The sequence below is a fragment of the Canis lupus genome, chromosome 6 (assembly GCF_048164855.1).
Source record: "Canis lupus baileyi chromosome 6, mCanLup2.hap1, whole genome shotgun sequence".
NCBI classification, from domain to species: Eukaryota; Metazoa; Chordata; class Mammalia; order Carnivora; family Canidae; genus Canis; species Canis lupus.
Genome location: NC_132843.1, coordinates 69,160,922 through 69,175,141, shown reverse-complemented (window position 1 = coordinate 69,175,141; position 14,220 = coordinate 69,160,922). Strand labels below are relative to the sequence as shown.

Sequence of the window (14,220 nt, the reverse complement as noted above, 5' to 3'; positions counted from 1 at the left end):
GCTGCTCCAGTCGCTGATAATCAAATAGTTGCACCTTTCTGTAACATTTCTCTCCTCCCTTTGTGGCTGGAATTGTTCCTTAAGTTCAAAGAGCCCTTCCATTCACAGCGGGGTAGATATTTGCTCATAAAACAAAGACTTTAGAAGCATAAATCTGCAAATGGGAGCTTGAATGAGATGGTACTCATACAGTGGTTAGTTCAGGAGTTGATACCACTTTAAAAAAAAAAAGAAAGAAAACAAAAACAAGAGTGGAGGCTAATGAAAAGCCTGACAGGAGCACACCTGGCTTGTATTTTCTCATTTAATTTTCGTAACCAACCTATGAGGTAGGAATCGTGTCTTTACGGTGGAGGAAAAGGCTTAATGCTTTTGCCTAGGATCACAGCACTGCAGGCACCAGGAGGAGGCAAGGATTTGAGCTAGAGAGGCGGGGAAGTAACTCCTCATATTCACCCTAGATTGTGAAGCAGGAATCAGGAGGAGGTGGGAAAAATAAAAAGCCTCAGCTTTCTTCTTTGTCAAAACTTGTACCTGGCTCCTGAAACACTTTCTTGTCATTGTTAGAAAATACAGTGTCAGCCACTTTATTCTCTCCTTAACATCCATCATCAAGATAGCTCAATAACCTCATACATCCAGAGTGTGCCATTCATTCTTAAGATGAGTTACCTTGCAAACAATCTGCATTGCAGAGTTTTTCAACAGTAGTCAGCAAATTCTGCACCCCAAGCAACACTCCACCCGAAAGGATTGCCATAGGCCGAGGCTGGTGGTTCTGCCTTCTGCAAGCTCGTTAGAATCTCCTGGGGAGTCTTCGAAAAATCCCAGCACAGACCAATTGAATGGGAGCTGCTGGGTCCTTCCCCAGGCCCAGATGGGCATGAGCTGCTGAGGTGGAGACCCTGTGAGAGGTTAGGAGCAATTCACCCTTCACTGTCTTGAGTTCCATTCCTTTTGGGTTATTTCAGTTTATTGCTTCCAGTGACCTTCATTAGTCTTTCTCTGAGAGGAGTTTTGTTTTCTTCTTTTTGCAGTCTTTTCCCCAAACCTCCTGGACAATTCAGATCAGATTACATTGCAAATGAAAGGTTTATTATGGCTGTGTCTTCTGTAGGAACAGAGTTTATTCCAAACACCTTGTATGTTCCTACGGTGAAAATAGATATCCCATATGAAGTTTCTCTCTGGCTGAATGTCTCAGTCAGCAATAGTCAAACACTCAGAAAATCTCTCTCTGTGTCCTCCTTACTCACCCAAGCACCCCCCCCCCCGCTCTCTCTCTTTCACTCACACACACACAATGTAGGTACCAGCTCAGCAAATTTTAGTTTGAGTTGCAACCATTAGGCTTACAGAGAGTTTAACATCTCTCTCTAGCTATGGAAGAAACTGAGGCAGGTATCTGGATAGTGGAAACAGCTCCTATCCTGCCACTGCCCCACCTCCTCTAACGTTGTTCATACCAGAGTAGACCAGAGTAGATTTGTATGCTCTTCACTACCAGTACCTGGTTTAGGTGTTCTCCCTCTCTGCTCTGAAGGCAACCTGGCTCAGGAAGATGTATGTTACGAACACATATGACCAGGCAGTTGCCCAAATGAGCGTACACTCCGGAAAATCTGCCCCAGAGCCAGGCAGAGCTTTTAGGTAGTTTGTGAGAGCTATAATATTCTATCACCCAGTTCCCAGTGGACATGATCCAGCTTGCACTCGCCCAGTATCTGCCTGAGGAGCACGTAGATGTATTATGCCGAATGACAGGGAAGACCTTTCTTTGCACCGACCAAGTACACACTCCTTATTTCATTACCGTGCATTTTAAGTGAAACCAATTACTTTGTCACACAGTTGGTTGAGAAACCCTCTTTGTGGGGGCGCTCCCTCCCAAAACCTCGTTTTGAAGAATGATGCTGGGTTCTCCCCAGTATTTCTTTGGAACAAAGTGGCATAAATGGGCTGTCCTTGGAACTGTATCAACAGACCAGAGTCAAGAGCACCTTTACTTATGTTTTGTTATTACTATTAGATTATCCAAACACGTAGATGATTTCTGCTCTATGTGGTATATCCTCCTGAATAACTGTCACAATAACACAAGGAAGGACGTTCTTGCATGATAAAGATGAAATTTGTACATCACGACATGTGAATTACGATTCTGCTACCTACTTGCTGAATGCCTATGTTGGGTTAGCTATTTCACCTTTGGACCCTCATTATCTTGAAAAATAGGAATAATGTCTTTTTTCTTTAAGATTTTATTTATTCATGAGAGACACACACAGAGAGAGAGGCAGAGACCCAGGCAGAGGGAGAAGTAGGCTCCATGCAGGGAGCCAGACGTGGGACTCAATCCCGGGTTTCCAGGATCATGCCCTGGGCTGAAGGCGGCACTAAACTGCTGAGCCACCCAGGCTGCCCCTAATGTCTTTTTTCATAGACCTACTAAGATCAGTTTTTATATTTTTGGTCTTTTTTTTTTTTTTTTAAAGATTTTATTTATTTATTCATGAGAGACACACAGAGAGAGAGAGAGAGAGAGAGGCAGAGACACAGGCAGAAGGAGAAGCAGGCTCCATGCCCAGAGCCCGATGTGGGACTTGATCCCAGGACTCTAGGATCATGCCCTGGGCCGAAGACAGGCGCTAAACCCCTGAGCCACCCAAGGATCCCCAAGCATATATTTTTGGTCTTAAGGATTCCTCTATACTCCTAAAAATTGAGAACTCCAAAGAGCTTTTGTTCATATGGGCTATGTTTATCAATATTTACCATATTTGAAATTAAAATTATAAAGTACTTAATTTAAAATGGCAACAGCTATCGCTGCCAGCATAATGTATTTGTATGAGAACTATTTTACAGAAAAAAAAGAATTAGTGAGAATAGTTGTGATGTTCCACAGTTTTACAAATCTCTTTAATGTTTGGATTTCCAGAGCACAGCTGGATTCTCAAGTACGCTTCTGAATTCCGTCTGTGGTGTTATGTAGTTTTGGTTGAAATATGTGGAGAAAATCCAGCCTCAAGTAGATCGGTAATCAGAAAGAGAGGCATATTTTAATGGCCTTCTCAGTTCATTGTGAATATATTTTGATTTAGCACTAAAACATGGTTAAAGTGAATTTGTCTTGAAGAGTAGACAATGTGCAATCTGAAGCCCTATCAGTGAGCTTATAAAGGACTCTGTTACGTTGAAGTGCCTTGGTCTGTCTTGCACTTTGAATGACTTTCTTAGCCATGCGTGATTTTTTAAATATACACGTGTCATTTGAAAAACATTGGTTTACTGGATTATCTAGAAATTGTCCAAGTTGCTGTATTTCATCAAACCATATAAATATAAGCCCCACAATTGTTAATATCCCTGCCAATCTCATCAGCTGAGAAATTGTAAAGCTCAAGAGAGCACACACATGATGGCTCTCTCTTTTCCCTGAGAGACCATCATGCCTCAGGATGCAGAAGAAACACTTGATGCATTCTTCCCATTTTATCACAGCGTGTCAAGAGAGACGTACCCAAGGGTCAAGAGTTAACACAATTACTATTTGTTACTGCTTCATCAGGGACATTCTCAAGTAAAACTGGCCTTTACCCCATTTGCTCAGAGCCTGTGGAAGTCAAGAATACAGGGACACGTACCTCAATTTCTATCAAGGCTCTAGAAGTTTTACCCTCCAGGCTTCCTTACACCTTACACCTGCTGCAGTGCCAATGTCAAGATAGTGGTGTTATTTTGGAAATAGCTTTGACCCCACTGACTGCCTGAAAGAGTCCCTGGGATCCCAGAAGTCTACAGACCACAATTTGAGAACCATGGGACTCTAGAAATTACACAACAAATTGCCAACACCTAAAAGGTAGCCTCTTCTTTCTGTCTCTTGTTTGTGGCTTGTGGACTTGGTGACTGGTAGGGTGAATGAGGCCTTTCATGAAATCCCACTAGAGTTCTTCCTTAGCTCTCGAGAGCCCAATTTTGCTTTTTCTCTCCCTTGGGATGTTACCATGAGGCTAAAAATAAGCTGTGGTTTCGTATTAACTTTACTGCTTGCCTCTGTGCAGGATGGGCCACCTAAGGCTTGCTTTTTGGTATGGTCTAGAGCTAATAAAGATATTTTTGTGATAGTTTTCTCATCTTTTGTATCTCATCTTAACTCTAGTTTCAGAGGCCGTTCGGTATCCGAGGATGGGCTCTAAGTGGCTCAGAGCCCTTGAAATTGCACAAAATTTTCTGTTGCTTTGGGTGGTTGGGGAGAAGGTGGGTTGTTGGGAGAATTAATAGCTTCAATCAAATTCTCAAAGAGCTTCTGTGACCTCTCCCCCTGCAAAAACAAACCTCAATGAAGGGCTGCTTCAGGACATTTTCATGAGGCGGCCTCTACCCACCCATTATCTATTTCCAAACGTACTTGTTTTTGGAAAGAACCTTCAAAGTCCCCTCTCTGGCTTTGCCCATCTTTACTTTCCATCCCCTGGGCATTCCTTCAGGGTCCACATCACTTAGCACTTGCTTACAAGTCACTTCACAGTTGTTTCCTTAGCGGCCTCTTCCGTCCTTTCTCCCTCAGTGTAAAATGCAGCAGGGCCGGGACCATCCATCTCATTTCTCTTTTATTGCAAAATGCAAAGTCAGAGTCAGGATCCCTTCAGGCAGACCTTGGGGCGGGAATGGAAGGGGGTTACTTTAGGCCAGAGAATACACTCCGCTAAATCAGTGAGCTCCTTTTTAAACTATTGAGATGTGCAAACTCGGGATTTTTATTTATGCCTCAGCCGCAAGATGTGTTTTTCTCCCACACATTCTCCAGTCTGCTTCTTGGAATCCGAGCGCTGTCATGAAAGCTGCAAGGCAGTCTGTTTAGCTCCAACAGGAGCATTTCTGGAACAGTCTCAATTCCGTGGGAGTAGTGTGGTGACTGCCGCTCGCCGACAAGGAGCAGAGGAGGACTCTGCAGCGTGATTATATGTATATTCTGGAATATCAGCTCCCAGGGGTGCATCGCAGTGGGTGGGTGGGTGGGGGGGCCTCCAGCGCAGCGCAGCGCCCTGGCAGGAGCAGAGCGCCCCTCGTGGCGAGCCGTCGGCATTGCCGCAGGTGGAAGGCCGGCTTCAGTGGCTAGGGGCCTAAGACAGTGCTCTGATTTAACCTTGGGGTTATTCCCCGCCTCAAACACATTTTTTAAGGGTTCTGTCTTGTGGGGTTTTAATTCAGTGGCTTCACAATTTTTAAAAGAACTTTGGCTTATCTAACACAACGCACTGGCTCCTGATGGTTGGGAAACAGCAAAATCCCTGACCTCTATGGGAAGCAGGGAAGTAATATGGCAATGGAAGGGGGTATTGAAGTCATTACAAAGAGGCAGAAGGGGGCAGCCAGGGGGGCTCAGCAGGGTGGCTTAGCAGTTTAGTACCTTCCGCCCAGGGATTGGTCCTGGAGACCCGGAATCGAGTCCCATGTCGGGCTCCCTGTGTGGAGCCTGCTCCTCCCTCTGCCTCTCTCTCTCTCTCTCTCTCTCCCCCTCATGAACAAATAAATAAAATCTTAAAAAAAAAAAAAAAAAAAGAGGCAGAAGGATCACTCAGTACAGTACATCAACAAGGTGGTGTAGACACTGGTCGCATCCAGTAATATTTTATCCAAGATTATGTCACTCCTTGCTGGGTTGCACTATATATATATATATATATATATATATATATATATATATATATCATAAATATATATATATATTTTTTTTTTGAATGGAGGGAGGGGCAGAGGGAGAGGATGAGAGAAAATCTCAAGGAGACTCCACGCTAAGTGCAGAGCTCAACGCCTGGCTCGATCTCCCTACCCTGAGATGAAACCAAGAGTCAGATGGTACCCCCCAGGTTGCATTATTTTTAAACTTCACTTTCTGGGCAGCATTGGAATTACTGACAGACGCCGTTCCATCTTCTGCCGTACTTGCATCTTTAAGTGGTACAGGTTGTCATTCACACTGTACCCCCGCCCCCGCCCCGTGCGGGTGCCCTCCAATCCTCTCTATGAGTTCAAACCTCCAAGATGGTTTTATTTATTTCTGACCTTCTTTAGAAGATGAGAAAAAAATCAGGACCTAAAAGCCTTTGACTTGCCCCAAACTACTGAGTACTAGCACAGGTGATGTCGAAGCCCTGGTGTCCCAGGCCAGGCTCATGAGCCAAAGAGCACACCGCTCAGCAGTTTAGAAGGTGCCCTTCACACTGTCAGGGGCGGTAAACGTTGGTGCATGTACTGTTTGACTAACTTACTCCTACTCAAGGGCTGAATCTGGTCAAAATTCTCCTTTGGGAAAAATGCCACTTTAGCAGTGGGAGAGTAAGGTAAGGTGAATCCTGGCTCTGCTTTCCGACCAGATGGCTTTCATTATTGCATGATAAAATATGCAGCTTCACATTTCTGTGCCTCTCGCCACTACAGTGCCCTTTCTGTTTTTAAGGAAAGAAGGATTGTCCAAATGTGGAAGATGCAAGCAGGCATTTTACTGCAATGTGGAGTGTCAGGTAGGTTCTGGGCCAACTGGTAGGGAGGGCCTTGTTTCCTAAGAAGATTGGGACCCTACTCTCCTTCCTTTCCTTGTCACAGCATCCCCAGCACACTTTTGCAGCCAGAGCTGGGAAGCTTAGTTTGGGTCTAGGATGTTCCTGGATACCCCTGAGGGCTGGCCCAGGACTGACAGGCAGCCGGTGAGAGATAGCAACACTTTGGGGCCACATGCAGGTGCCGGAGAAGGGGGAAAGACATGAGGAGAGCATGTTGGGTGCAGGCAGGTGTATTGCCAAGGTTGACAGTTTGCCCCCCAAGGCCACCAGCAACAGATGGAACACTGCAGAGGTGACAAGTGAAAGATGTGAAAATGGTATCTTTAAAATACTTTAATTTTTACTGTCACAGGTCTGTATTATTATAAATCCCCATAAGCAGGCCACACGTTGTCCTTGGTCTGTTCAAACCCAGTCTGAGTTCAGCTAGACGTAGGTGAGCCCCTAGCACAGCCCTTATACAGCCAGAGGGTGGCTCCTCCGAATCTGTCCCTGGAGCTGGTGCCTTGGAAGCAGGGAAGCAGCCAGGGTTGGGCAGGCTCAGGAGGCTGGTTGCACGTAGAATATGGGCCATCTGGTTTGGTGGGTAAGTCTCTAGGGAATCCTATAACATGGGAATGGGAAGCTTAAGGAGAAATTTGGAGGAACCCTTGGTAGCTCTTTGAGGCCCTACGAGTGTTGTTTTCCATACTTGTCTACTAGAGTCTAGTTTGACTGAAATGCTTTCCATGTTCTATCACTTTGAATTTAGGGAGAATATGATCTTTGACATCTGTATACCCCCCTTAGTCTATTTTTTTTAATGGAAATCTATTCATATACCCTGGGAAATGCTAATATTATGTAACAGTGGCTTTAAGTGACAGGGAGGATTTTCTCCATAATCTTTACCTTTTTTTTTTTTTTTTTCTTTTGTCATTGCTCTGGCCAGACGTGGTGTCATTTACCTCCCACACTTCACCACCCTTCCCTGATGATCTACTTCTGATTACTCACTATTTCGTTGCTTTCTTTCTCTTCTCCCTGTGCAGTTGGCTTCTGAAAATATTCAAAGAGCATTCCCATTTGACCACAGAGCTCCAGTCACAATGGCCCCTTGCTGGAATGAGGTACAAGCTGAGCCATGGGCCTGGGGACATCTCCCTTGGCTCTGCAGGCTCTGTGTACAGCCCACTCCCTTGTGTCCCCCAAGATAGGCTTCCCGAGGTTGTCAGCCTATGTGACAGCAACAATATAAATGGCTTGTAGTTGAGTTTTCAGGGAGTGTGCCTTCTTTTGAAGAGGAGAGATCCTACTTTGCTCCTATCAGTTGTGAATAGAATATTCTGTGGTTGGACTGCTTCAGTGTTAGGAGATCAGTGAGCCCTGGGAATTCCATGATTTGATTCCAGGCATAATAGCTCTTTCTATATTTAAGTTAAATACTTCTAGAACAATTAACTCATTACATTCTGGCTTTTTAGAGAAGCAAGATCGTAAAATCACATAGAGCTTACCCAGTGTGCATGGTATAGTAGAAGGAGATGGTCCTAGCTCTGCAACCTACTAGCACTATGAACTTGACAAAACACAAGACATCTCTGAGCTCATTTTCTTCAAACACAAATGAAGACAATAGTGCCCATCCTGACAAATGTTAGGGACCTCATGATATGAGAGCTATGAAAGCTCCCTATAAACCCTGACACTGTGGACAGGTATGAGGGCATATAGAAAATAATATGACAGTAATTTAGGCTGGACCAAAGTGTAACTCTGTGCAAAGAATAAAGTATACAGCATACTTTAGAACTGAGGGACTTTTTTTTTTTCACTCCAGAGAATGGATGGATTCCAAGAACTTGAGAACACTGATGGTGTACATTTTGTGAGTCACGCTTATTCCAAAATGGATCTTAACTTCTCTGATGAAGCTGTAATCAGTTCATCACTGCATCAATATAAAATACCAGAATGCATTAGATGCTGAGTTATCTCTGAGTCTTCTGAGCATGCTGTTAACTCATCTTCCATAAGGCCTTAGTAGGTGGCATTATTATGATGAACCACTGTGGTCCAGTGGGGTTTTCAGGGTAGCCGTTGTGGCTCCCCTTCCCTTCAGGAGTTTCCCAAAGCTTCAGACTCAGAAAGCTCATCTGTGAGCACACAGCGAAGGGCACTCTCTCTAGGAGGGCTCCCACTAACCTAATACCCTGGCCAGTCTGTACCAGGATGCGTCCGTATCACTTTATAACAAGCAGTTTGACGATCTATACATTCTCCTCCCATGGACACATTGTACAGGTGGTCAAGTCATAATGAGATTCCTTGGGTGGCAGCGAAGCCTGGAGTGGAAGGTACTGCTCTGTGATGCTAAGTCATGTTCAGAGGCCCTAGGTCAGGACAGCTTGCTGGTCCAGCCTCATGATGGAGAATCTTCCCTGCTACTCACCCATTTTTTCACTCTTGTTTCATCCGTTCCCTTTTGTTATAGGGAGAGGTTAACGGCCATCAACGTTTACCATGCTTTAGTGCTGGACAACTAAGTAAGTGCAGGATGGTGGATTGTAATGACAAAGAATGGTCCTAGGATTTAATAAAAGTAAATGCCTAGAAATAAATGGCAGTTCAGGAGCTTCATACATAAAATGATTAGGGAGGAATCTGGAGATTAGTTCAGATAAAAACATATTCAGGTTCCTCCTAAGGAGGTGCTTGGGTGGGTTCAGAGGGGAAACTGTGCTGCACAAAACCAGGGCAGTGATGGTAAGAGGCAGGTAACTGAGTGATTCTCCGCCTGAGAGAACAGGGCCCTCGGCTGCTTCTCATGACCTGGGCCTTTTTCAGACATAGACCCCTCCCACCTGGAGTGTAGGCCTGGGCACCAGACAGCAGGGTGCGGGGTGGGGGTGTCAGAGTGAAGGTTACCAGGTCCATCACGTCAGTAGATAAGAAAACAGTAGCCACAAGATGTTGGGTGGCCCGCCCAAGGTCACAGTGGCAGAACTGGAGACTAGATTGCACATGCTGCTGACAGAGGGCCATCACCCCGTTCCAACTCAGAACACGCTGGGGGTTCTGAGGGTCCTCTGGGAGATGGGACACTATGGGAACGTGTCAAAGACAGAGAAGTGGCCTTCAGTGGATGTGGGAGGGGAGAACCCCTTCTGGTGTCATCTTGCCGAAAATCTCTCCCAAGGGTGCTAAGGCACACACTCCTCCCTGAGGGTTTCCTCTTTCCAGGGGAGTACGGCATCTCAGGAGAGTCTAGCCACCACGTACACTCTCCCCAGGCCCTCTTCTCTAACTGCAGTGCTGTAGGATTTTGCTTTATTTTATACAATTTGGTGGTATCTTGTCCCATTTACTTTTCTCTTCATTCACTTGACTCAGTGTGATCCTGCCAGAGGAAAGATTTTAATTGATGATGCATGAAAGGATAATGGGAGGAAACATAAAAGAAATAGAAATTCCTTTTTAGTTAGGCTTATTTTGTAACCTGTGTGTTTTAATGAACTCTATTTATTTTTATAAATATGCCTGGAAAGCTAAGTATATTATTCCCTCTCTTAGACTTCTTCATTAAATTGCACCATGACATGTTCAAGAGAAGAGTTTTACAAAGTTATTTTATAGAGGAATCATTGTAGAGTAGAACTCTCCAGGGTATTATTTCTGAACATTGAAAAATAGAAACTGTGATTCATAAATGGAGGTGATGGGGTTACAAGTGTGCTTTCGTAAGTAAGAAGGGGTGTGCCCTGATGGGGATGTGTGTTTTTTTCTCACACAAAAAGCAATGTGTGAGAAGCAAGTGACGAAGGATATGCGAAAATTTGTGACTTTCGTCATTGATGAGAAAGTAACTGAAGTGTAGAAAATGCCTAAGAAATGCTCATCTGACCCTCTTGTTGTTATGGGTGATTTAGTGAGTGGGTCCAGAGTCATAGGTTCAATCCTGGTTAAATTCACGTTGGTCTCGTAACCCAAACCTAGGAAGCATCTTGAACTTGATTACTCTTTTCTCTGAATGTTTTCATATCACCAGTAGGAAAAGGTGTGGTTGAAGGAATGAGCACATCCTCTGGCTCTTGCATGGGAACATAGAACAAAGCACATGTCCTTGTGATGGGGGTTCAGCAGCCCCGGCCACCTTCGTATGAGATGGTCAGTGTGCACCTGATTCCTTTTGCATTCTTCCTCTTGATGATAATGGTGGTGGCAGCAGAAATCCCATGATGTTTTCTTACATTCCGCATTTCAGGAAGTTACATGCATTTGTCCAAGTAGAGTACATCTGTTTTGAAAGCTCCATTAGAGCATGAGAAACACCAGGTGCAAGAGTTAGAAAAGGGGACTTCACAATAAAAACTCAATCTCCTTCGCCAGGAAGACAGCATTATCATTCGCTCAGCAGAAAACTGGATGAAATAACAGCCAGTCCTTTCTTCTAGGGTTGGAAATGCTGGTGCACCATGAGACAATTTTACAACTCTTTATGCGTCTTGCAGCATTTCTGTCCACGCACAAACAGGAAAATCATGCAGAGCAGTTATTATGTTGGCTGAAAATGGCATAGAAGTTTAAAAGGGTTACAGAAATTTCTGCATCTTACTCTTAACGTAGATTTAATTATTTAATTTTATTGCACAAATAATCTGTGCTCATTTTAGAAAAACCAGAAAGTATAGTCGGAAATGAGGACAGAAAGAGTATCCATAATCTTGTCCTTCCAGAGAAAAATCACAACTAGCACTTTGATATATGTCTTTCTGAGTCCTTCCTGCCCGTTTATTTGTGTGTTATTTTTCTGCGTGGTAGGATCCAAATTTACATAAAATTATCAAAAGAATGTAATCAGGGCAGGAGAAATAGCTTGACTTTTGAAGAAAAATACTCAAAAAAATTTTAGAAAAAAAAAAAAAAGAAAAAAAAAAAGAAAAAAAAATTTTAGAAAAATGACAAAAATGTTTTAAAAAGCATAAGTGGTTGCAAAACTACTCTGTGTATGAAGAAAGCACCGAGTACTAAAAAACAACAAAACAAACAAAAACTTTTAATGTTAATATTTATTCCTATTCATCAGGATAGCTTAATTTTTTTTCCAGTTTTGTCCAACCTGATTATGTACAATTTTTTTTAGTCAAAACTGGGCCAAGTTGCCACCATCAGGTTCTCTATGGTATGTGGACCATGATAGAAGAAGGCATGTCAGGATATGCTCAAAACCTAACTGACGTTTCTGCCAGATGCTGTTCTCTGTCCCACCCTTCTTTTGTGTGTGTGCCATGGAGATACATCTGTGTCATCCCTCCCTTGACGCCACATCTCTCTCCATCTTCCAGCAGGTACTGAAAACTTATTTTGGGAAATTTCCCTTGATGAAACTTACATGATTCTACACTTCTTTGAATTTATCAATGAATTTATCAAATAAATTTCTCTGATTTCACTGGTGTGTGTGGGACTGTTTCACATTATAGGTGCTCTTATATATGTCTTCTGACACAGTCACAAACCACTTAAAGTCAAAGGCTTGATCTCCCCTCCCTCCCTCTAGGGTCAGTTGCAGGGCTTATTGGATGGATGAACGAATCTGTGAATGAACAGTTTACCATGTGTTTGAGAGTGTGGTATGCACTGGGTGCTGCTCTGAGTGCTTCTCGTGGATAAGCTGATTGGATCCCCACGAGGACCCTTCGTGGTTGCACGAATGCCTGATTGTCCCTCTATGCAGGTCCTCCACGGCTTGGTCTTCAGGCTTCGTATCTGATTATCCCTGTTGGAAGGTGTAAAATCATAGCCTCAGAATTCTGGACCTGCTAAGTAACTCAGGGATTATGTTATTTACAGCCAAGGGTACAGATGCAGAGGGATTAAGAGATCTGCCTAGTGTCACATAGCTGCAGAGCAGGGAAAAGAATGCAGGTTTCCTGAGCCCCAGACCAGTGTCCTCTTACTTGACAAAACTCCACTCTCCTTCCAGAGTGTTCTTTATAGTGAGGTTCCTTTCCCTTTGAGGACTTTCACATCAGTGAATGTCATCGTTGGGTGTTAATTTATATTAACATTGATTTTATATTAATTTTGTTAATGAATTAATTTCATTAATAAATGATAGATAAATCATGGTAAGAAAAGGTATTAAACTTCCTTCTCCCAGGAGTCATTGTTGTCGAACACCAGTGACAGGGCCTACCATTCAGAAATCAGCACGTCAAGGCCCTGCAAAGGCCTTCTCTTAGAATTCCTGGTTTCCCACTGGACACGTGCTCACACGTGTAATTATCTAGCTGTCCTTGGCTGGCAGTCCCCTTCCCTCTCAGATATCCCAAGGCCTGAAGGCCTCTTGATCTTTCCCTCTTTGCCTCATTGCCATGCTCTCATTTCAGGCTTTGGCTAAAAACAGATCCCCTTCTCCCTTGTGGTCATTTCTTTCTCTCTCTGCTCTTAGTTATGTTCGGCACGGAGTTATTTAACTGTGCAGAGCATCTTGGTACCGGACTTGAGCCAATGGCCTGCACCATGTAGCATGTTAAATCATGATGTGACATCATGCCCTTCTTTCTCGTGTCCTTCCTTCTTGTGGAGGGAAGAGGGTAGGGGGATCTCTTCATTCACTCAGCAACTTTATTGAGGACATAGTAAGTGCCAGGCCCTGTCTAGCTTCTGGGGTTATAGATGTGGGAAAAAAACCCACACCAGACTGAGTTCCTTTATTTTAATGGAGGGAGACAGATACTGACCAAAAGACTGATAAATATGTAATATCAAGTGTGAGAAGCACCTAAGAAATATAGAGCAAGGAAGTGGACAGTGCTGGGCATATGCCATTTTTAGTAGGGTGTTCATGGCAGTCATCTTGACAAGGTGACTTGTCAAAGTAGAAGTCAGTTGTAGAAGAGTTAGGGAGCAAAATAGAGATCTAGGAAAAAAGGGCATCAGTCAGAAGTACAGCAAGTGCAGAAGGTCGGAAGGCAGGAGTCTGCATGGTCTCTGTAAAGAGCAGCAGGGGGACTATGTGGCTGACGTGGAGTGAGGCAAGAGACAGCGTGGTAGGAGGTGATGAGGTCAGAGGAGTGGAGGAGGGGGCTTCCATCATGAGTGGCTTATCGGTCATCTTCAGGACTCTGCCTTTTGCTCTGGGATGAGAAGCCATCAGCAGGTTCTGAGCTGAGAACTGGCATGAGATGAGTTCTGTGTAGCAGGATCGACCACCCTGGCTGCTCTGTTGAGCCTAGTCTACAGGGGCAAGGGCAGAAGCAGGCATCTGGGTAGGAGGCATCTGGGTAGGAGGCGTAGGTGAGGGGAGGTGTCGGGGCCGCAGCAGGGTAGGTAGTGGGGCGGTGAGGGGTGATCATGTCCTAGATCTGTTCTGAAGCCAGGGAAAGGGGGTATGCTTAGGGGTGAATGTAGAGTGTAGTGGGGAGACAGGCAGCCAGGATGGCCCCGGGTTCCAGCCTGATCATCTGAAAGAACAGCCCAGCTGTATCCTGAGGTGGGGAAGGCTGAGGGGACAAAGGCCGTACCTACTTCCTGTGAGGGGGAGCGTGTCTGTAGACTCCCCTCAGGATACCAAGTGCTGTGGCATTTCCCACCTCAAAAGTCATCCTCCCTCCACCCTTCTGCCCCCCACCCCTCACCCCTTCGGCTCTCCCTGGATATGCCCCCT

General features: G+C 44.5%; 1 protein-coding gene across 2 annotated transcripts in view; it reads left to right on the top strand.

Annotated features, from left to right (window-relative positions):
* The window catches only part of SMYD2 (SET and MYND domain containing 2), a 49,737-nt gene that overhangs the window by 14,643 nt on the left and 20,874 nt on the right, over positions 1-14,220 (top strand). For both annotated transcript variants that reach the window (XM_072831075.1, XM_072831074.1), the window contains exon 2: positions 6,467-6,530. In XM_072831075.1, the coding sequence (XP_072687176.1) occupies positions 6,467-6,530 (64 nt within the window). The remainder of the gene's footprint in view (positions 1-6,466; positions 6,531-14,220) is intronic.